At 50.8% G+C, this 23,836-nt stretch overlaps 1 protein-coding gene and 2 long non-coding RNA genes across 12 annotated transcripts in view; 1 reads left to right on the top strand and 2 right to left on the bottom strand.

Annotated features, from left to right (window-relative positions):
- The window catches only part of LOC102013854, a 29,384-nt gene extending 27,529 nt beyond the window's left edge, over window positions 1-1,855 (bottom strand). For 8 of the 10 annotated variants that reach the window (XR_264353.2, XR_001231612.1, XR_001231614.1 and 5 more), the window contains exon 1: window positions 1,196-1,855. Coding sequence is in view for 1 of the 10 variants with exons in the window: in XM_013506140.1 (XP_013361594.1) it covers window positions 599-780; window positions 1,196-1,649 (636 nt within the window). In the remaining 9 variants the exon portion in view is untranslated. Of the gene's footprint in view, window positions 1-10; window positions 781-1,195 lie in introns of those variants that run through there. The other 2 variants (XR_001231613.1, XM_013506140.1) reach the window with 2 other exon arrangements.
- Window positions 1,856-4,738: 2,883 nt separating this feature from the next.
- Window positions 4,739-18,989, bottom strand: LOC106146953. Its single transcript, XR_001231616.1, has 3 exons — window positions 18,868-18,989; window positions 5,596-5,664; window positions 4,739-4,874 (listed from the first exon to the last, which is right to left on the bottom strand). It is a non-coding gene; the product is annotated as an uncharacterized LOC106146953 (long non-coding RNA).
- A 195-nt stretch (window positions 18,990-19,184) lies between these two features.
- Window positions 19,185-23,304, top strand: LOC106146933. The gene is made up of 3 exons (XR_001231579.1): window positions 19,185-19,341; window positions 21,253-21,364; window positions 22,748-23,304. It is a non-coding gene; the product is annotated as an uncharacterized LOC106146933 (long non-coding RNA).
- The last annotated feature ends 532 nt before the right edge of the window (window positions 23,305-23,836 follow it).

The raw sequence follows: 23,836 nt of genomic DNA, 5'->3' as shown, positions 1-23,836 counted from the left end.
AAGTGATTAATAATGAAGATAATGCTGCCACTTTTATTTACATCTTACTAAATCGATGACAATATGTTTCTATTTATAGCAAACTATGACTAACTGGCAGCACAGCACGGTGCCAGCTCCCAGCCTCCTGCAGCCGCTCCACAGTGGCCTGGTCACTGCCCCTCTCTCTCTACACCCCAGACATTCATTGTCCACCCTGAGCTGGGCTGGGTGTGTACCTTGCCGGGCCCCACCTGCCAGCCCAGGGTCAGCTCACAAAGTATACACTCTAGTCCAAGGACTGCTTCCCTTATCCCTCCAGGGATGGGCTGTCACTCCCTGGAAAGGACCTGAGAAAGTCTTGCCAGCCATCCAGCCATTTAACAATGAGCCCAGAGAGGGGAGGCAACCTCCCCTAAGACACACAGCATGGTAACAGCAGAAGATCCTCTGTATCCTGAGGTCCAGCCTTTGAGCTTGGCCTCCAGACTAATTTACAATGGAGCTAAAATAGCAAAGGCTCCCTGCTCCTCTGGAGGCGTCTGACAGCCACCAAAGCTGCAAGAGCCACTTCCCGTTGTCTTCACATTGTGGTTGAAAGCTGACCTCTCTCTCCCCCTCACAGGAGGAGACTCCAGTAGCTGCCAGAGAAGACGTGAAACTGAGCTGGAGACACAGGAAGCTGTGGGGGACGTGGAGCAAGGCAGCCGTCCCCACCTTCCGTGAAGAGATCATGCGGTGCCAGGGCCTTCAGCCCAGGATGCCTCTCCTGCAACCAGCGCTGGGCTGTCACCTCACTTTCTGGGGGCATGGAACACACGCAGGCAGCCTCTCGCCACACTGGAGCTGGGTGCTTGAGCACCGCGGAGCCCCCAACGATGCCAGCAAGCAGAGCTGTGGGGACCCCTTCCCTGGCCCCTTCTGTGGCTCCAGGCCAGGCGGAATGCTCAGAGGATGTGAACTAGCACCTGACTCGGAGGAAGGAATGTTGGGGACACAGGTACGACAGGACTGCCGGGCAGCTGCCCCTCACTTCTCCTCCTCCCGGTCCAGTGCAAAACACAGGACATCATTCAATATCACTGGACCTTGCACGCTGCCTGCCATATCTGTCCTGCCCCCCCCCAGCCCCCCGGGTGTGCAGGGAACCAGAGCCACCTCCCTGGAAGAAGAGGGCTCCACCCGAGCTGTGAAGGAGGGACACTGTCCCACCTACCTGTGAGCTCTGCAAGGCAGCCACCTGCAGGTATCATTCCTGTGGGCACCAGGAGTTGAGGGAACTTCTGTAGGTCCAGAGCAAAGCAGAATGTAGCAGGAAGAAGGTGGAACAGACAGTCTTTCCCACAGAGGCTTCCTGGCTCTTGGTGATTTGGGGTCACTAGAAGCCCTTTGGAGACTGCAGGAGCAGAGGCCAGAGAGAGGCTGGCCTGGGCGGGCGGCTTCCTGCCAGCCGTGAGTTGGACAAAGCATGAAGCCCACTGACCTTTGGCAGCAGCCTGGGTTAGATCTCGGGGCCTGGATCCTGGCTGTGGGAAGAGCGATGGCTGAGCCCCGCCCCCGCAGTCACATGCATGGGCACCCCACACACCAGCCAAATGGCAAGGGCCTCTGCTAAGAGGAGACGCAGGCAGCCACCCTATCTGGGAGCTGCCTTGGCCAGGAGCCTTCATAGGAGCAGCAAACCATGTCTCAGACACTGGGTGGACCTTGTTTAAGTCTGGAAAGAAAAATAATTCTGAAAGGAACTGCAGCAGGCTGCCAGTGGCAGGGTGCGGGAACCACAGAGCCCAGCACAGCCCACAGCTCCCCACCCCCTGGGACCCAGGAAGCCCAGCAGCCTGGCCCCAGCTGCCCACACAGCTTCACAGAGTCTTCCAGCCCCCTACCGGCCCTGCAGCACTGTCCCCTGGGTGTCTGACTCCTCACAGCTACTGACAGTTGCCTGGGTGAACACAGCACTCATTCTTGAACCTGCTGGTTGTGGGCTTCGGACCTTTCTCCCCACAGGCCTAGGGATAAAGCAGGTTGGACCTGGCTATCACCGCCCCAGAGGCCTTTGTGAAAGGGGACAGGGACAGCCAGCAGTGTGGGCAAGAACTGCCTGAAGAGGGAATGAAAACAATGGTTGAAGCCCAGAAATCCCCTCCCACCTCCACCATCTGACTTCGGGGCCAGAGGCAGCCAGATAACTGTCTCCCAAGGCCTCCACCCCAGGCTGCCAGAACACAGCTGGGAGCCCAGCCATCACCCTCAGGGCCTCACCATTCTTCAAGAAATAATCCTAATGGATAAACATTCTATTCAAATTGTGGTGCATCTAGGCAATGGAATATTATTCAGAAATAAAAAGAAATGAACTACCAAAGCTAGGAGAAAACTTAAGTATTGTTCAGTGAAAGAAGTTTGAAATTTGAAGACTACATACTGTCTGATTCCAACTGTAGGATATCCTGGAAAAAGGCAAAGATGTGGAGACATTAGAAGTTCAGTGGTGAGCTGGGCATGGTGACACAATCCTAGCGCTCTGGGTGTCTGAGGCAAGAGGGTTGAAAGTTCAAGCCCAGCCTGGGAAACTTAATGACTTAGAGATATCCTGTCTGGAAATAGAAAAAAAAATTTTAAAGGCTGGGGATGTAGCTCAGTGTGAAGACACTGGATTTAATCTCTAGTACCATAAAAAAAAGATAAAACTCAGTGACTTTCAGGGATTAAGGCTAGCAAAATGATTTGGTATGACATTGTAATGAGGGTGGACACATGACATTATGCATTTGTCAAAACCAATAGAATGTAGAACGCAGAATGAACCCCAGAGTAAACAATGGACTGCAGTTAATATATGAAAATTGGTTCTGTGGGAAGGAATGTACCACACTAATGCAAGATATTAATAATGGAAGAAACTGTGCTTGTATGATCGGGGGAAGGGAATATGGGAACTCTATACTTTCTGCTTAATTTTTCTGTAAACCTAAAAGTGCTCTAAAAAGTAAAGTCTAATAATTAGTCATCATAATAATTAAAAAGTGGACACAGCACATATTTCATTATGTCTCTACTACTTTTGGTGTATTCAGATGACAACTAGCTGCTTAGCTAATTTCTTTTTTTGGGGGGGTTTCCGGGAATCGAACTTGGGACCTTGGGCTTGCCAGGCAGGCACTTGTACCGCTAAGCTATATCCCTGGCCCTGTCTAGCTAATTTCTAGAGATAGTAAACTATTCGTCTGCAAAAGGGCTTTTCTTATGGATGGTTTGTCCACCCAGAGCCTATTCCCACTGCCCCATTTATCAGAGTGGCCCTAACTCTAGCCCCAGCCACCCCCAAGGCCAGGGAGAGATGCCTTGGAAAGCCCCTCCATCCACACCAGCCCTCTTGGATCCTGCCCCCCGCCCCTGCCACCTCTCCTTCCCCATGGAAGCCAAAGTAAAGGGTCCCCACCAGGCTTCCCCCTTGTACCACCCCGAGGGACCCTGGTGCCACCCATGTGGCCCTGTGTGGTGTGACCCTTGCCCACTCTTGGCACCTATGGGTAACATTCCCAGCAGTGGTGTTAGTCTCTCGGTCTGTTGGCTTCATCAAACCTGCCTCATAATCAGACCTACATTTTAAACTGCGCCCAAGTAGGGCCAGCACAGAGCGTGATACAGGACAACTTGTCTACCCAGAACTCCAATGTTGAAGGTGCCCTTGGCTTAGTTTTCAGGTAGCATCAGTAGCTCCTGAACAGCAGAGGTTTCGACCAGTAGAATAATAATGAAATCTGTGCCCTCTGGAGCTAGGGATAGAGCCCCCTTCCTTTATTTCCCAGATGAGCAAACTGAGGGCCAGACAGGGGAGGGGTCGCCGCCACACTGGTGAAAGGCCCAGCTTGCACTCGGCTCTGTGCAGAATGCCACAGAAGCGGGGCACAGCTGTGTCCCACACCCTGCCATTCTGGAGGGTGGAAGAACTTCAGCCACCCACAGCTGCCAATCTTCATTTGTGCTCCCAGGCTTAGCAAGTCACTTCCAGCCTTCTCCCGAGGGTCCCAACCTGGCCCCAAGCGCAGGAAAGAAAGCCTAAGGCCAAGAGATGACACTTCAGCTCTGACACTTGGGAGGGTCCCTGGGGCACAATGCCGCCCGCCCTCCCGCTTCTGCAGGAGCGATAAAACCAAGTGGCTATCCTCAGCTGAGCTCTCACAAGAATGGGGAGAGGGCCACCCCCAAAATCTGACGGAGCTGACCAGGATGCAGCAGAGAGGACCAGCAGTCACATCAGGTAAGGCGAGGCATTAGATAGCGGCGGCGTGAGTCCCAGGCCCAGCTGCAGTGGTGTGGGCTATGTGTCACCCTCGGGTCTGTCTGTCGGCCGCTCGGCCGGATTCCTTATGACTTCTGCCAGACTGATGAGGTATGGTCACAAAATATGGTGAATGTTGAAATTTAAAAAAAAAAAATTATTACAGTAGAAAGCACATTGCCATTAATCCTCCTCAGAATACTCTTGCTCATTTGAATGCTCTTGCCCCATCATTCTCTGCAATAAGTCTTTTACTGTAATAAGTTTTTTTAAATTTAGACTTTCACTGTATTTCTTGATCACCCTTTGCACATCCCACTTGGACCATATGTCTTGATAATATTGTACATCAGTATATCATATATGGTCGTTCGTTGGACAAATGTTCTTTGAGGACCTAATGAAGGAGCCTGGCACCATTTGAGGGACTGGAGATATGGAATAAACAAAACAGCCAAAAATACTCACCTCTGTGCCTGGGGCTCTCCGTCTAATGTTACCTACTTATGCCACACTTTTCCATTCGCTCTCTTTTTGAAGTAACTTTTATTTTAAAAGGAAAATCCATGTTGTTATTCCAGATGAAAATTCAGAATTTGATTTTCTGATTCTGTAGACACAAATATCATTAAAAATCAAAGTCTTCAGGGCTGGAACACAGCTCAGTGGTAGAGTGCCTGCCTAGCATGGGCAAGGCCCTGCGTTCCGTGCTTGGCATGGGAGGGTCAAGGTCTTTAAAGTCCTGCTCCGTGCTCTTGCCTGTTGTTACGGTTTGTGTCTGGATGTTCCCCCAAAGCCTCCTGCGGTCATGGGGATCAGGCTTTTCGGAAGTGTCTAAATCTAGAGTTTGTGACTGCTTCATTGTCTAGTGCTGGGACTGGCAGTGTGAGTGCCACACTCACCCTGGGCAGGTAGCCTGCGTGCAATATAAGGGAAGGAAAGAGGCTTGCTTCTCCCTTTTGTCCCTTTTGCCCCCTTTATTTTACCCCTTTTGGCTCTGTTGCTTTTGCTGTCTTCCACCGCCACAAACTGTTGCCCCCATGCCATGCCACCCTGCCTTGGAGCTAACTGATTATGGACTGAAACCTCCACAAACTGTGAGCTAAGTAAACCTTTCCCTCTTTAATTTTGGGCATTGAGTATTTTGTCTCAGCAATGAGGAAAAAGTAACTGAGACACCTGTGAACGTCTGAATCCTGAAGAATGCTCTTGTTTGATTAGAAACAGAGTTCTATTTTTCAAAATTTTAAACACAGAGTTACAAATGACCCAGGAATTCCACTACTAGGTATATACCCAAAAGAACTGAAAACAGATATCCAAATACTTACACACTAATTTCGTAGCGGCACAATTCAAAGTAGCCAAAGGATAGAAGCAACCCGCATGTCCATCAAAAGCTGCAGGAATAAAATGATGGGGTCTATCCACACAATGGACTATTACTCAGTCATAGAAAGGAATGAGGCACTGTCACCTGCTACTGTATGGATGAGAAACCATCAGGCAGAGTGAAAGAAGCTAGATACACAAGGTCACTTGTGTAATAACTGTATTTCTATGAAATGTTCAGAATAAGTAAATCCAGAGACAGAAGGCAAAGTAGTGGTGGCCAGGCTTGGAGGAGAAGAGGCAGGCGTAGGGGGAGGCGTGTGCAGTGACTGCTTAATGAGGACAGTGTTTCCTTTTGGGGTCGTGAAATATCTTAGAACTAGCCAGAGGTGACAGGCGCACAATGCTGTGAATGCACTAAATGCCACAGAAAAGCCACACTTTATAACAGTTCATGGTTAATTTTATGTTATTTGAGTTTATCTCATTTTTTTAAAGGATAGGGGGAGAGTTACCAGTATTAGCAAGGTGTTAAAAATATACCTCAGCCAAATGAAATTTTCTCCTTAATGGGATAAAAAGTAATGGAAGAGAATTGTAGTTTGCCTTCTGATCCCCTATACTTTCGCCTGCACTGAATCACTGGGTCCTCACCAAGGGCTGCAGGCAGGAAGGGGTGGTTCCTGTCCTCATCCACCAGGGCTGCCCTGCAGGCCAGATGGCCAAGATAAGGTGGTGGCAAGGCTACTGTCCCCTGAGGCCTCTCTCTATCTTCCCATCCTCTCTGTGTGCATTCTGGTGTCTCTGTTCCCAAACTTCTTCTTCTTGGAAGGACAGCAGTCAGATTGAATCTGGGTCACCTGTCTAACAACCCTATCTCCCAATAGTCACGGTTCGAAGTCCTGCAGGAAGGACTTCAAACTAGGAAGTTGGTGGGAGGTGACACAACCCAGCCCGTAACAATGTCCCAACTCACTGATAAGAAGAAGCAGAGGATGAGACAGCAGCTCAGGTCATAAAGCTGAAGGGAAGACAGGGGGCCTAGATCCCGATGCTTAGATGTCCCATCCATCCCTCGCTGCCCACTGCGTCCAGTGGTATGAGTGGCTGCAGAAGCCACTTGGCTTTTCAGCTTCCCTTAAAGGGGGGAAGCTGAGCATGGTAGCACACACTTGTAATCCCAGCATTCAGAAGATGAGGCAGGAGGATGGCCCCAAGTTCAAGGCAGCGTGAACTACATAATCAGACCCTATCTCAAAAGAAAGAAAGAAAGAAAGAAAGAAAGAAAGAAAGAAAGAAAGAAAGAAAGAAAGAAAGAAAGAAAAAAACTCGAGAGGGAGAAAAGACATCCTCACACAGGTGGTCTTGTTTCAGCAATGGACACCGCATGGTCTCAGCTCCCAAACTGGCACAGAAGATCCCACCTTGTCTCCTGCTCAGGCCCACAGCCACAGAGGACTTCCAGCTCCAGTCTAGCGTCTAGAGAGACTGTGTGTGATTAACTAATGAAAGCTAAAGAATAATGTGTCCTCAGGCCTCCGGAGAAGGCCGCATGCAGAGAAGGCACAACCTCAGCCGAGGCTGTTGGTTTTCCCCAGTTTGTAGCTGGAGAGTTATACCACGGCTGAGATCAGAACTCAGAATTGCGGCTTTGTTTAATGTGCATCTTTCTTCTGCAGGCATCAAAGAGATTAATTTTGTAGAGTAAACAGACTTCAAAACGGGATGTAGGCTCTGAGCATCCGCACCTGATTTGGCGGTCCTTAGGCGGCTGCCGAAGCCCTTCTTATTCTGTGTGCTGAGATCTGAGATGTGCGCGGTGGGCGAGGGAAGTGAGGAGGCCCCGGCCCCTCCTGCTACCAAAGCAGGGCCCAGGGGCTCATCTGCCTGACAAACACACAGTCCCTGCACAGGATGGACGAGGCATCTCCCTCTCCACTCCTTGCCACAGCCAAGTCTCTGCTAAATCTAAGTCCAAGGCAGTGCCCTTTGTACCCGGGACATCTCAAAGGCGAGATTCCTTGGAAAGATGCTCACCAGAGAGGCGTCTTCTTCAGGATAGGTTTGGAGGCTGCCCCTTTTTTCCACAAATGGCCCCTCCACTCTGCCCACACCAGAAACGGGGGCCTCTTCCAGGTCTCTGTGCCCCTTGCAAGCCTGTGGTGTTGACACCTCGTGCACTGCTTGTTTCTTTTTATTGTTTTTTTTTTTCTGGTACGGGAATCGAACTCACGACCTTGCGCGTGCCAGGCAGGCGCTGTACCGCTGAGCTAAATCTCCAGCCCTAACACTGCTTGTTTCTGCCGAAGCTGAACCCTACCCCGCCCCCGCTCCTGCTCAGCCCCTACCAACAACACCTGTGGCCTCCATCTTGAGCACACTCTCTCCCACCCAGCGTCCTCCCCAGCCAGCTCCTCCTCCTCCTTCAAAACCCAGCTGGACCATCCCCTCCTCTGGGAAAGCTACCTTCATCAGCCCGCAGGCTCCAGTAAGACAGCAGCTGCCTCCCGTGCTCTGTGTATGCTCCCAGGACAAAGCGCAGTTATAAACCCAGAATGAATGAATGAACGGATGAGAAAACCTGGCCATCCAAGGATAGCAGGCATTTACAGAACATCATCAGAGACCCAGAGAGCACACTCACTGGCTGCAGGACTCAGTACCTTCTCCCACCACCCTACAGGGCATCAATTTCCTGGACAGCTACCGGTGGGGTCACGTGACCCGCTGGGTATGGGAAAAGGTGGCAGGGTGAGAGAGAGGTGCAGTCACCCCAGGGCTGCCATCCCTTTGTCCTTTGATGTAAAGCCACTCAGAGATTCCCTGTGACCAATGAAGGCATTGCAAGGCTCCTCCTCCAATAGGGTCCTCTTGACTGATTATTTCCCAAAGGATGAAGGGCTTTCTGGGGAACAGTCCCTCTCTTCTCTGTTCAAATGCATCTTTTAGTAATGGGAAGGAGAGGAATGGTCACAGCCCTGAAAAACAGCTCCAGGCACACGTCTTTGAATAGAGTTATAAAACGCAAGTTGTACCTGGGTGTGGTGGCACACCCCTCCAATCCCAGCATGCCGGTGGCTGAGGATCATGCACTCAAGCTCAGCCTGGGCAATTTAGCAAGACCCTATCTCAAAACTAAAAAATAAAAAGGCTGAGGATATAGCTCAGTGTAAAAACCCTGAATTCAGCCCCAAGCATGAAAAAATATATATATAGCAATTCTTTATAAGCCAAATCTGAGCTATTTACTGTCAGCCCCTCCTAGGAAGGAGAAGAGGTGACCCCGTGGCAGGAGCCAGCTGGGAAAACACAGTGCCAGACCCAGAGCACTGAGACCCTCTCCCATTTCCCACCAGAGGCATTAAACCTCTAAAGGGCAAATGGAGCTTTGCTTTGGGATCATAGTGGTCAAGAGACACCTGCAGAAATAGGCTCGGGGCCTCCTTTATGTTAGCAGGACTTAGGAAGAATACTACTTCCCCCTCCACTCTAGTCAGCAGGCCCTGGCTGCTCTCCTCCCTGGAATAGGGACAGCCTGACTCAGTGGTCTGCATGTGCTTTGCATCCCTGGACAAGCCATAGAGGGACCAAAATAGGCCAAGAGTGGGCAAAGGGTCCCAGCAATTCTCTCACAAGTGGGGAGCGGCAAGGCCCTACCACCATGCACAGGGTCATGTACTTCCTGCCCTTCCCTGTATTTCCTGGACTATGTGCCTCTCCCTAGGGAGTTAAGTTCCTGGAACCAAGAATTATATGTTCCCTGTTCACACTAGCTCGGTACCAAGCACATGTGGGCACCAGCACACACTGCTGAATAGGTGAATGAGGGATCTTGCTTGATCTAGAGCAGCGGTCTGCAACATTTTGGCACTAAAGGCAGGTATTGTGGAAAGCAATTTTGTCATGGACAGGGAGAGGAGACGGATTCAGAAGGATTCAAAGAAGCACACAGCCCAGGCCCCTCGCGTGCACAGTCCAGTGTTCACGCTCCTAGGAGAATCTAAAACCCCTGCTGAGCTGATGGGGTGTGTGGAGCTCAGGCAGTGAGTCAAGTGATGGGGAGCAGAGACAAATACAGATAAGAAGTTTCTCTCTGGCTTCCTCTGCTCACCTGCTGTGCAGCCTGGTTCCTGACAGGAGGTTGGGAACCCCTGATCTAGTGGAAGCATAGTGAAATAAACCCTGTTGAGTTTCGTTTGTTGCGTGTGTTGTGTGTGTGTGTGTGTGTGTGTGTGTGTGTGTGTGTGTGTGTTTTAGCAGTACTGGGGATTGAACCCAGGGCCTTTCCACATCCCCAACCCTTTTTGTTGTTGTTGTTTTCCATTTCTCTAAGTCACTAAGTTGCCCAGGCTGGGCTTGAACTTGTAATCTTTCTACCTCAGCCTCCCAAACTGCTGGGTTTATAGGTTTATGCCATTGTACAAGGGTAATCCCTGGTTGAGGACTGGAGCCCCATGAGGTACAGAGCAAGGAGCACCCATAATAAGCAGCCTTTCCATGTACCCAGGATCACTGCTGGCCCTCGGGCAAAGATAGAGCAGGAGCCTGTGCTGTGGGCAAAACAGGAAGTCCTGGGGACTTGGTTTGGCCAACAGTAAGGACTGGACTAAGTACTGGGGGGACAATTAGAAAATGAAGACCCCACCTCCAGCTGTTTATCAGACCCTAAGGACCAGGGAGCGAGGGGATATGAGCTGCTCCAAAGTCTCCCAAGTAGAAAAGGGCAGGCCCAGAATTATTAGGGCTTGAAGCTGATACATATGTAGGAACTCGAAGAAAACCACCTTGGAATTTTTATTTTTATAATTTTTATAAAACCTCAGGACAAGTGAAGTCCTTCCTGGATGCCTCCTGAGGCAGTAAAGCTTCCATTCCTTGTGCATCTCAGGGAACCCACCCTGTGCAGTAGAGTGAGGCCCTTCTCTCTGCTTTTGTGTACGTTAAACTTCTCCATAACGAGTTTATCTTGAAAAGTTGCTGGCATTGTATTTCTGCTGACCTTGTTCTCAATTCTGAACAAAGTTTGTTTACATCTTATAAGTCGTTACTTTAAAAAGCAGAGATGAGGTATGATCAACATGTACAGTGGATGCTGCTGCCGAGTGCCATCCAACAGAAAGACAGGCTGGAAAAACATGACAGTGTGTCCTTGCACACCTACCCACTGGACCTGGCACCGTGCAGCTTCTAGCTCTTCTCCAAAGTCAAAATGACCAGGAAAGGTAATCAGTTTTCATTTACTCCAGTCATCGAGGCAGCCACAACAGCGCAACTACAGCACTCACGAAAGAGGGCTTCCAGACCTGCTACAGAAAGTGGAATGATGATGGGATAAGTGCGTTTGAGGTGAGGGGGAGTAAACCAAGAGGGATTAATAGAAATGTGTCTCTTACTGTAATAAATTTTAAACATTCATTGTATATCTCGATCACACTGCGTATGTAAAAGCATGTATGTGATCTGACTATGTGTGATTGCCCGGATGCCCAGGGCACATGGGCAGGGTAGCTCTCTGTCTGCCAGTTGCTGCTTCAGGGCAAGCTCTGGGCTGCCCACCAGCCTCTGGTATCTTCCTGCGGCCACAGAAGGCAGGTGCCACACAGATCAGATGCCTTCCTCTTACTCCCGCTCTGGATCTCACAGCAGTGTAGCGTCCTGTTACATAGCGGGGAGGGGGGCCGACAGGCCATGCTACAGGAAAACCCAGCTCAGCCACACTAACTCGAGGACATCCCTGTCCTAACAGCATCCAGAGTCATGTGCAATCAGACAGATCTGAGTGCTATTCCAGTGCCTCCTCTCTCATTTTGGGCACAGTTATGCAGCCTGTTTCCTCTTTAGAAAAGAAGAAAAGACAGCAGACCTCCCAAAGGACTAGACAGGAGAAAGGATATGAAGCTGCCCTGCATTTAGCAAACTTGGGCTCCTTTCCCCTCCTCTGCACCTTCTTGATTCCTGAAACCTTGATTCTAGAAATGTCTTGATTCCTGAAAAAGCAGAAAGTTGGTGGTGGTGAGGGTGGGGAGCTGGGCCCTATTCCTGTTCAAGACAAACTGGAGATCTGGGGCGCCTCCAGCTCCCTTGAATCCTGGGCCCCACTTGTCGGCACAGAGGGAACTCAGACTGCCGATATATCCAGGCTGGCTCCAGCCTGGCCACCCCGACCACACACTTGTGCTAATCCTGCCAGAAAGACCAGCCTGTGGTTAGGAAGGGCGGCCATTATGGTTTCCAGAAAATTCCTTTGAGCAGGGAAAAGCTGTTTGCCATTCCTGAAGCTTCTCCAGCCTGCACCAATGTGGTTTTCCAATTAAGCTGGGGCTGCTCCCAAATCTCCATTTTAACCAGCTTTCTCTCTCCTTCCTCTCTAAAGAGGAAGCCTGGGACCACAAACACTCCTTGCTTTTATTTTTCTAATTGACTTCTGGTTGTCTTTCTGATTACACAGGTAGTGCCTGTTCCATCATCAAGAATACTTGGGAGGCCTGGTTTAGCGGGAAGTCTGGGGCAGCAAGTCTGGAACCATACAAGGAAAGATGAGTTGGGAGGAGGATGCCAAGTTCTTCTCTGAATGTGCAGGAGGGAAGCACTTTGGAATTCTTAATCTAGCCTCCACTGGGAATGTCTGAAGGAGCGTTGGACACCCTAGCCTGTTCTTAGGTGTGAGCCTCAGGGGTGCAGCACAGGTAAGGGACAGCATGAGGAGTTGTGCAAGAAAAGAGGCATGGATGAAATATAGAGGAAGGAAACTGCAGAGGATGCATCAGGGAGGTCTGGAAGGGAAGACGGAGGAGGGAGAGAAGCACCAGAGAGGGAGGCTGAGAGGCTGAGGAGGAGGGGCCCCAGCAACGTTCAGGCCAGCCACACCCCATAGCCAGAGCAGTCAGTTTAGATGTGGCCTCACATGGTCCACTGGAGTTGATACTCAAGATGCAATCAGACAGTCGACAAGCAAGAAAACACACAGGACGCTGTGCCAGTTCTGGGTCTCATCTTGAGGAGGCTGAAGCTTCCACAACTTCTTTCTTGCAGGGACTTTGGAGGATCCCCTTTCTCAGAACCCAGCCTGGCCTGGGACATACGTAGCCATTCCAATCTGCAGCCTTGGTTGAGCAACGAGTTAAGAGTCAATGCCAAATGCCAGTCATGTGAGTGAGGCATCTTGGGGACTCTGACTTCATCAGTCATGTTTATGAGCACAGCCGCAGCCAGAAGATCCTCCCAGAGGAGTCTAGGCAACCCAGGATCTGAGATAATAAGGTAGTTATGCATTTAAGCAAAAACTAAAGTCACCAGAGACATCACCACAGTAACGTTAATGGCTCTGTAGATGTCTGAGTCCATTTTGTGTTGCTGTAACAAAATACCCGAGGTTATAAAGAAAAGAGGTTTATTTAGCACCCAATTTTGGAGGTTCCATGGCAGGAGCACATGCAAGAGAGAGAGAGATTACACAGTGGGAGAAGAAGCAAGAGAGCAAGCTGAGACAGCCAAATTCACTTTATAACAACCCACTCTCAGGGTAACCTACCCAGCTCCAATAGATCTAACATACTCCCAACACGTGGGCATCAATCCACAACGATCTAATGGGCTCCCACGAGGCCCCACTTCCCAGTAGCATTGCACTGGGGACCAACCTGCAGCATGGGAACCTTTTGGGACAAATTATATCAAGCCATAGCAGTGAGGACAGAGCCCTAACCAAGAGGGGGAAGAGAGGTTGAGGAAGGAGCCTCAGGGTGCAGCATAGGTGAGGGGCAGCATGGGGAGGGAAGAGTAGTGTCACTCGCTGTCTACTGAGCTGGAACATGAGCCTGGAAGCAAGAGAAGGACAGGGACCCTGCACTGCCTGTCACCTTTAAGTAAGTGTCCTTCTTGGCCAGGTATCACGTCTTGAGCCTACCAGGAAAAGTCCACCCACAGCCCCAACAATCGGATCCATCAAAGCTATTAGCCCGTGTGACCAAGCATTCTGGCAGAGCTTGGTAGGGAGCAGGGTGCTTGGGGCCTAGTCTTATACCTGCTACCCACACTCTTGGGTCTGCTTTTTCTCTGGAGGTTAGGTTGAAAAACACCTAACCAGCCTATTTTCCAGGGCATTGCTGGAAAGAAATAAAATGCAAGATAGAAAAGCAATCGGAGCAAAGTCCAATGTAAGGGACTCTTCTTATCATTACTACTCAGGAAGGAGAGGGTTGAGAGGTACAACCAGCAGCCAGTAACCTCCCTAAATTCATAAGGTGGCTAAGTTTCAGATTTGGGAGCATTTTGAACTTTGGTTAGGACAGCTCAGCTAGCAAAGTCTATGCAAGTATTCTGAAACCAGAAAAACTCTGAAATTGGAAACACTTGAGCATTTGGATAACAATTAACCTGCACAATGCATTTATGTAAAAGAAAACATAGGAAGATCCAGGCTGTCCGCAGGATTTTGAATCTCACCAGAACCTTCAGGAAACTCTCACTGGGCTCAGATTGTGCTAAGAGCCTTCAGCCCCTGGGAGGACTTCTCAGAGTTGTAGGCAGGGCCCTGGCCTGCTCTGGCAGCCAAGGAGAGCCATCCCCACCAAGCCTCCTCCAGAAGCCGGCACCCTCTCTGTCATTTCACATTTTCATAATCACATTTTCCACTGCTGCCTTCTATCACTGAAAAGGGGAGCTGCCTCCTAGAGGGATGGAGAAAATACCAGGAAATGAGCCTAAAAACATCAGAGTTTAAAAAACAAAAACACACATATTAGTGCCTTACTGAACTCTATTCTAGGGGCCGCTTCTTGCCCCAGCTGGATTTGTGAGTTCCCCAGGACAGCACGGAAGGGAAGAGGTACACAAAAGGGGGAAATAAATACAAGTCGCGTGTCACCTTGGAGAGAGGGTACAAACGACTGGCCAATGGCAGTGCAGCAAGCATCCTGAAGACTGCAGCTTTGGGGGCTTTCTGAGTGGTTTCCATGGTTTCCATGCCTTCCTAATCCTCACCCAAACAGCTCTCCTTCCGCTCACCTTGTGTCTCCGAGCTGGAGGAGAAATGAAATAAGTGTGACAAATATGCCGATATCGAGCAAGAGAAAGGAGGGAGAAGGAGAAAGATGGAGCGGGAGAGAGGCAAGCCTGGGGCTCCCTTCAGGACAGAGGATCTGAGTGCTTGCCTGGGGGCCCTGAGGGCGTTGCTGGGGGCCAAGCTTGACCAAACTCTGATTTCAAAAAAGTCCATGGATCAAATAGACTGGATTTAAATAGGAAGGTGAGCAGGCTGCTGATAATGGAGGGCAGATCTCGCACAGCAAATCATTTGTGAGTCCAGAGCCCAGAGTCTGTGGGACCAGAGTCTGCAGCCCCCACGGTTGGAGTCTGATCCCCTAGAAGCCCCAGCTTTTCTCCCCTAGCTGAGCTACGAGCTATATGGCCTCACCAGGCCTGTGTCCTTATCTCTAAAAAGATGGGCAGGGTTGCTGTGGGTCCTGAAAATCCTATGATGATGGTCCTGGCTCATGCCTAGAACACAGGACTGCAATAAATAGTAACTTTCAAAAAAAAAAAAAAGCCTCATTGAAGTACAACACAGTGTGATAGAACGTCAACTTGAAGGGTACATTTGATGGGTAATGACACATGTATAGGATATGGAACTGCTCCCACAATCTAGGGAGAGAATACTTCCAGGATCCCAGAAATTTCCTTCTGCCCCTCTGCTGCCGGTTCCCCAGCCTACCCCATCTTGGCCTCAGGTTTTCATTCCCAAGTTCTAGAATGTCATAAGCAGAGAAGCCTCTGGGCTCCAGCTTCTTCCCTTTCCCATGTCTCCAAGGCCCATCCATGTGATTGAAGGCATCAGCAGCTGGGTCTCATGCTGTCACATGGATTCAAAGGTAACTCTAACATCTCACTGTGCTTTGACTCTGCCCAACACTACCTTGTTCTGATGCTGCTGTTGCCCCTTGGGTCTTCTAAGTATGTTCTGAGGTCAGACCCAGGAGCACCTGATGGGAGGAAAAGAGGAGGGGAAAGAAGGGGGTGGGGGAAGGGGAGGAGCAACTACTCAACCCAGTCCCCCCCACACTGCAAAACACCCACACCCAGAACAACTGTATCCGCGGGTAGCGCCATTGGGACCAACAGTGAGGTTGTGCTTACCTGCCCCCTTGTTTGATCCTTTACCAAATCTCCTCTTTCTTGCCTTAGAGTCTCATAAAGAAGGAGGTCTGGAAGCCCCCCACACTCACACATCATGCCAGAAAAGTCTAGACCCTTCTATTTATTGATTTTTCCCCCTTTCATTCAACAAGAAATTAGTGAGCATCAGCATGTGCCAGGCACAAGCAACGCTGGGTAGCAGAATAGGGGCTGTCCCAGGATGCAGGGCCCTGCCAACCCCATCCCTATCACCTCTTCTGCCTGACACAGCCCAACAGCAGCGTAGGAATGAAGGGCGCCCCTCCAGCATCCTCCAATTTCCCACTATTCAGCTCAGACCTGAACAGCAGCAGGTGGCTGAAAGGATTCGCAGGTGTCCTGCGTGCCCTCTCATCCTCCCTTTTTTCTTCCTCTCTTTTCATCTTTTTCAAAATGCTCCTAATAGAGGGAAAGTTAGCATGAAAGGAGACAAAATGAGGCTCGGGAAGAATGTCTGATGCTCTACTATTTGTTCACCTGTGAAGTTCTTTCTCCTGCCCCCTCGCTGCGGGAGGCTCTCCTGCAGCCCTCACTGCGCAGCAGCAGGAGAAGGGAGTGGCCGGGGGCTGGGAGAACTGGCAAGGTTGGGGTCTGGCCTTGTAGCAACAAGGAGGTCAGGACCTTAGGGGACCAGGGTCTACCACCACATCCCTGCTGGTGTCTGTTGGAGCTGGGGACAGGAGACTCAGCACCCACAGAAAATTCTCTTCCTACCTGAAGGCAAGAGCCTGAGGTCCACGGTGGCAGGGGAAGGTGACCTCCCTGTGGGGCAGCTTCCAGGCCTTGTTCCCCCAGGGACTCAAGCTGTCAGTAGTCCTCCCTCTCACCTGCACTGGCCACATAGAAGAGGAGGTTGGGCATCTGCTCCAGGCTAGGCCAGGACCCTGCTCGGCTTAGTGTTTCAAAAAACCTCAACATGCCTTCATCCATGTCACCTCCCAGCTCTGTCCTGAACCAGCCCTCTTGGCCACCTCCCCCTACCCACACGGGAAGGTCAGGACCCACATCTGAGGAAGAGCCAGTTGGAGAAGACCCAACCTGGACCCTTCCTGGAGGAGAGGCAGTTCCTTGGCTGCCCATCAATAAGCCTACAAGGGGAGAGCTGCTAGCAGTCGCTTTCCTGGGAAACAGAGGGGTGCGATGCCAGCAAGCCTCGCATCTCTGGAGAGGTTGCATGGCTCAGTGGTTACAGCGTGGGTCCCAGAGCCAGGCTGTCAGGGTTCTGATCAGATCAAATCTATTAGCTACATATTTATTGAGTGATCAAGACTATAACTGGAGGGATCCAGGTACTAAGAGCATTGACTCTAAATCGCCACACCTGGTATCACTCAGACATCCTTAGACCAGTGCTGGACACATAGCAGATGTGCAGCAAAGACTGTTTCCCAAGTGCAGTGCTACGACTCAGCCAGGCCATCCCCTGTGCGCCAGCCAAAGCAGCTCTGGGCCCCATTGGCAGGACTCAATGGTGGAGAGTGTGTACCTCTCCTCACACCTGTCAGATAGCTAGGCAGAGCCAGGAGAGAAAATTCCCAGGGCCTCTGGCCCCAAGCCCAGGATCCCTGGGGCAGAAGCCCATCCAGGCTGAAAAACTAAAGGAGCCTGAGCTCTTTCTCAGGGGTCACCTCCACACAGAACCATGCCAGGGGCACCACTCGCATCAGCAGTGTCCACTGCCGAGGCTAAAGAGCAAGCTCAGGAAGAGGGCTGTTACGGTTTGTGTCTGGGTGTCCCCCCAAAGCCTCATGCAGCCATGGGGCAGGCTTTTAGAGTTTGATTGATTATGGGTGTGAGAGCTACACCCGCCCTGGGGTGATAGTTTGCATATGTAACGGGAGAGGAAGAGGCTGCTTGCAGCTATTCCTGGCTTTTGTTTTTGTTGTTTTGCTGTGTTCTGCTGCAATGAGCTGTAGCCCTCTGCCATGTGCCACTCTGCCTTGTAACTTGCCAAGTACGGACTGAAACCTCCACAAACTGTAAGCGAAATAAACCTTTCCTTCCTTAATTTTGGGTGTCAGGTATTTTGTCCCAGCTACGAGAAAAAAGTAACCGAGACAAAGGTCCATCTGCCCACTCAAAACTGGTTACAGGACCCAAAGGGTAAGTCCAGGAAGCAAGAGGCAGAGCCTCAGATGAAGGCGCCTGGAGAGCTCCCTGTGCCCAAGGGAGCACAACTAGGTGACATGGTTTTCCCTTCTCCTAGATCATGAGGCCTGGTTTTGTCCAGAGAGATATGGCAAGAGCACCCTTCCCCCAACCCATCTCACACTTACACATCCCCCTGCTCCTCAGAGGACAAGGGCTTCAGGGACCCACAGTGAGCATAAGTGTGGTTTTCTCTTGGCCTCACACCCTAGAGATTTCCACTGGGCTGTGGCCAGCTCAGGGGGAGATGTCAGCTTAATCAGGAAGCCTCCTGCACTGCAGGAGAGAGACAGACAAGGGACAGTCGGAGGGGTAGGCACAAGGCCAGGCCCCTTCCAGTGGAGGCAGCAAGTGGGGAGACACAGGAGAGAAAAGTAACCAGGGAGACTGAGATAGAGGCTTGTGCCGTGGGATGGGCACTAAAATGTGTGTGTTCATGCATTTAAATTTGCTGTATGTGCAAGTATATGATGTGCAGGAGTGCAAATGTGTGTCCATGTGTGCATGTGCGTATGGGTGTGTGCAAGTGCACATGTGAACACATATTGGTGCAGAGGGGTGTGTGGTGTGCGAACAGAGGAGCATGTTGCCAAAAGTGTGTAGGTGTATGTTTGCAAATGCAGTGTGTGCAAGTGTGTACATGTGTGCAAATATGTGTGTAGGTATGTGTGTGCCAATACACATGCATGCAACTCACTCATTGTGACTTTATTTTGTACCGGGAATCGAACTCTGGACCTTGCGCTTGCCAGACAGGCACCTGTGCCACTAAGTTATATCCCTAGCTCAACTCACTCATATATGTAAGTGTACATGTGTGAGGGACGTGCAGAGAGCTGGGAGGAGGAGGAAAGAAGGGCAGGGAAAACCCCACAGTCACAGCACTGCCCAGCATGTCTGCCACACAGAAAGCACTGACAGGAAGACAGGTGGTCCTTGTTTCCTACCTGGTACACCAGATGTGCAAGGACTACTGTTCCCTGTCCGGAAGACCTCAGGTCCCAGATGCATCTCCCCTCCCATGGGATTGGATCACTGCACTCTCCCAACTCCACTGTCAAGGCCAGTAGGCCCCACTCCTACCAGGAAGGAGTTAAGCGTCACCTCGCCCAGGAACCAGGGGATTTCCTGACAGCTCCTCTGGGCAGGTGACGTAAGCTGTTTATCTAGTGCTCAGCCAAAGAACCTTCCAGCCCTCCGTTCATCTAAATCTGGAGCCTCTGGGGACGGGCATAGCTGGCTTATTTCCACCCAGCATCTTGGAACAGTCCAGGCTCGTATTCCCTTTAGACTTTTGGTGCATAAACAACAACCCTGTGGGAGGATTGGCAAGACTAGATTCCTTCTCAGACTGATTCCCCAGGGTCGCTGGTGTTCCCAGGTGTCACAACCTGCCTGCAGAGCCCAGCCTACCTGCAGAGGTGAGAATCCCCACAGGACCCACTGTGCGACTGCCTGGAGCACTAGGGTCTGTACCTAGAGCCATGAGACCAGATGCGTGCTGAGATGGTTGAGAGCCAGGCCTGGAGCCCACCCTGCATTCTCATCCCTGAGGCCAAGGAACTCTGATCTCAGAGAAAGGCAGCCCTATCCACTCTACTCAAGGACCCCACATTTAACCTGGGAACAATGGTACTTGGGCAGAGAGGGTCAGAGGATGTCTGTCTGGCACCCTAGAGATGAGCAGTCAGTGCTGGGTAAGTCCTGGAAGGCAAGGGACTCAGGTGTGGGGTACAAAGGACCCAGTTGCATGTGTGTGTGTGGGCGGGGGGTGACAAAGGGATACAGGCATGTAGGATAGGGGACTCTGGGGTGGGGAGGAAGGATCCAAGTCCCTTACTTGGATCCACCATGGTATCCAATCCCTCCTCTATTGGGTGGCAGCTATGTGAGTTTCTGTTTCCTCATCTATGCAAGGATGTGTAATTCTGTGTCCCCATGCCTGGGGCCTGGCCTAGAGCACTCCTTTCCACTGCCCTACCGATTTGGGACCCAGGGAAAGCCCTGTTGCCTCCCCATGCCCTCCTCCTCAAGAGCTCAGGTTCTCTCCCTCCCCTTCCTCTCTGTGTCTCTCTCTGGCTCTCCCCACTTCTCAACCTGGATCCCTTCCCTTCACTCCAGGACCTCTTTCTCCCATGTCCAGGCTGGCCTCCTACACTTGGATCCTTACCTCTCCCTCCAGATCCCTGGCCTTCCTCACCTGGATCCCAGGTCCCCATCACCTGGATCCCTGGCTATTGCATTAATAACCCTTAGTTATTGTGGCTGACCAGCCCACAGTCTCCCAAATGAGTGGACTGCCAAGGCTTAAATAAATGAATTGAAATGATTTTAGGGCTCCAGGAGGGTTCAACCATCTCACAGAATTCAAGATTCTCTGGGCAGCCCATATTTATTAGGTTTTCAAACAAAGGAGGGGAATACTGAAGAAAATGCAGGAAACTGAGCAGGACTTGGGAACCCCGTTAAGGACTTCTCCAAGTAATACTTTATGTTAAATTAGGACTATGTTATCTCCAGGAAGGCCTTCACCGCAAGAGTGAGATGCCTGTAGCTACAGTCTCCTCTTAGTTAATTGGGGTTGGAGTCAAATGTCCTCAGCTGTGACCTTTGTCCTTTGAGGTGTCCCAACTTCACAGGCCAATACAGGCCTGAGCAGGGGACCAGTGACTCACAGAGGTTCACTTACTATGAGTCCACTGCCCATCTCCAGACAAGGTGCCTAAGCTTTGGACAACTCACAAGTAGACATGGAAAGCCAATTGGTTAATATTAAGTCCTGCTCAGAGCTGCTTCATAGCAGTCTCCATCACCTTCCTCCCTACACCACATCTTTTACCCCTTGCACCTGGATCTGTTGAATCTCACATTTGAATCTCTGGAAACTTACACCTGGATTCCCTTGCCCTCATACATGGGTACCTTGTCCTGAACTCCTGAGTTTCTTGAACTAGACACCTGGATCCCTTACCTTTCACACCTGGGTCTCTTGCTGCCAACACCTGAATCCCTTGAATTCCACACTGGGATCCCTTACTCCTTACCCAAGAGTCCCCTATCCTACAAGACTGGATCTCTTTGTCACCTCCCCACAAAATACACACACACATACACACACACACACACACACACACACACACACCTGGATCCCTTGTACCCCACACCTAAGTCCCTTGCCTTCCAGGACTTACCCAGAACTGACTGCGCATCTTTAGGTGCCAGACAAATATCCTTCTCTTCTGAATGACATTGCTGTCCCAAGCATGGGGCAGGTGCCTCTCCTGGGGGGTTGTATTGTGCCCCAAACTTCCCCCACCTCCAATCAATTTCAGAGGACTGGAACCTCCTGCTGAACCTTGGAGGACAGGAACTGCCTGATGAACTGCCTGCCTCCCTCTCTGGACTGTCATCCCCTTGAGAGCAGATCCTCCTGCCAAGCATATGGTAACTGTTGGTGAAATGCATATGGAGGGCTGGGCATATGGCTCAGGGTGGGGTACTTGTCTGGCATGGGAGAGATCCTGGGCTCCACTTCAGTACCACAAAAAAAAAAAAAAAAAAAAAAAAAAAAAAATACAAAGAACAGGAAAGTGATAGGTTTGGAATGAACAGTTTCCCAGAGGAGAGCAAAACTCCACCTCCAGGACCAGGGCCAATTGAGATACAACTGAGCACCTTTAGAATGGCCGTGGTGGGGAGGGCCCATGGGCACCCACCCTGCCCCCACTCTGCAGCTTCCATCCTCCATGGTCCCTGCCATCTCAGCCAGCCACTCACACTCTGAGGCAGCTCGAGGCTCACAGTGTGATATAGTTCATCAGCTGTTACCATGGAGACCAACCAGCAGTCAGCTCCATGCCCTCCCTGTGCAGGGGCCAGGCAGAGCAAAGGTACATCCAGCTGTACTCAGGGAGAGCCCCTCAAGAAGGGGGATACATGTGGCTCTGTAACGCATAAGCCAGGACTGGTCCGCACCTACCACCTGCTTTCATCCTATAGCTGGTGACTTCAGGCAAGCACTTCAGCCCCTCAGGCCTCAGGACTGCAGATTGCAGCAGGATGAAACAAGCCCATGTAGGGCATGAGACTGTAACCATGTCACTTGGGTGTGTTGACCTCTTTGTTAGCTTTCTGGGAACTGCCAGAGTAAGAGTTTTTGTCCCCGACCCTTATGTCCAATTCTCCCATCCCACCCTAACTCAGATGGGCCTGGAGGTAGGTCATGGTAACACAAAAAGATTTCATATGACATCTGAAAACAAAAAGACTCTACAGGGCAGTGAATCAAATGTTCAGTGTGGCCTGGCTTTTTGGCCCTGATGGTAGGTGCCACATTGGTCACTTCCTGTAAGAAACAAATCTGCCACGAACTACGTGGACTCGTGTGTGCAGAATGGCTTCCAAGTCTTACTGGAGTGAGACTGGGGCTTCGGTCTCCTTGTGCCTCAAATGACTATTTCTGGGGATGGTGGAACATCCCCAGGACCACTGGATTCCTGCGACAGGAGCATGTCAGGGTACTATAGCCACCCCTGGACACCAAGAAGTTGTCTCTCTATCCCTCTACCACCAGCCCGGGTCCCAGTAGCACTGACTACCTGTCTCGTGGGTAGGCCTGAGCCCTGATCAATATATGCATACACTTCCTTCTCCCCAAGGTCACCTCAGCCCAGGTGTTAGGCAAGGGTAGCTCAGCTGTGTTCCAGTAGGGGAACCTATGATTTGTAAGCTAGTAAGCTATAATAGTAAAGCTGCGTAACAAACAATTCCAGAAATCTCAGACTTGGAACAACAATGATGGACCTTCTCTCCTCTTTGTGGATTCAGGTCTGCAGCTGCTTGGCTCTGGATGTAACCATGGTGTGTGGCCACACCAGCACCAATGGGACCCCCAAACTCTGCCTCTATTCTGGACTGGAGGACTGCAAAACCACTTTGCAAAAGACACAAATGAGAAATTCTATACTGAGGAAGGATGAAAAGGTTTGGATACAAGAATGCAATCTGCCACCAACTATCAAGAGGAGACAATAAAAAAGAACTTGGCCCTACCCATGCTTATGCCTGCACACTCTCCTACACTCTCCCTCCCTCCCTCCTGCTCCCCTAGAGGGACTCAATTCCGAGGTGTAAATACGCTTCCGAGTCTGCCCACCTCAGTGCTGCTGTGCATGTCAGATGAGAAGATGCAGGGATGGTGCCGCAGACGGGAACACACTCCATGTGGGAATGCACTCCATGTGTGTGAAGCATCACCTGACCCTGATTCTGTGCTCAGGAAGAAGGAAGCTCCTGCTGGGTCCTGAAGTTTGTCAGTTTTCTAGTAAGCTTCCTTTTGTTCCTTCCCAAAGCTCTGCTCACCCCAGAAAAAAATGTCAACACTTGTGATGGCGTTTTAATTGTCCCAGGGGCATTGATCATTATTATGAATCCAAGAATAGATGAGCTATTAATGTTTGACAGTGCAGTCATGCAGGGCTATACGTCATGAAATGTTCAATGAAGAACATTGCTTTGGTCTTCCAAGCACCTTCTCATCTGTTGTCCCACAGGGAGGAGGTTTTCTCCCAGTTAGAGGGGGGTCTGCAAACAGGGGGCTGCAGGATGGTGCTGGAAGGATGGGCACAGGTCACTTCTCTATCTTGGAATGGGATTTGCACACTGAACCTGAGTGCACAGTGCACAAACACACACACACTGTGGGCTCCATCTTTTCTCCCTGGTCACTGAAGTTTAAGGTTCCCACCTCCTTCCTAGTCCTGTGTCCTGGTCCCGCCTTTCCTGCTCCCCTGGAGTCTTACTCACCAATGACCTTTTGGCACCTCTGCCTCTCCCTCTGCACAGCTCCATCCTGCCTCCATGACAGATGTGTTCATGCCTCAACCGCACACCACCTGCTCCACATGCATGCCTTCT

This window comes from Chinchilla lanigera, unplaced genomic scaffold, assembly GCF_000276665.1.
Source record: "Chinchilla lanigera isolate Chin_1 unplaced genomic scaffold, ChiLan1.0 scaffold00105, whole genome shotgun sequence".
NCBI lineage: Eukaryota > Metazoa > Chordata > Mammalia > Rodentia > Chinchillidae > Chinchilla > Chinchilla lanigera.
Note: the sequence above shows the minus strand (reverse complement) of the source record. Positions and strands in the feature narration are given on the sequence as shown.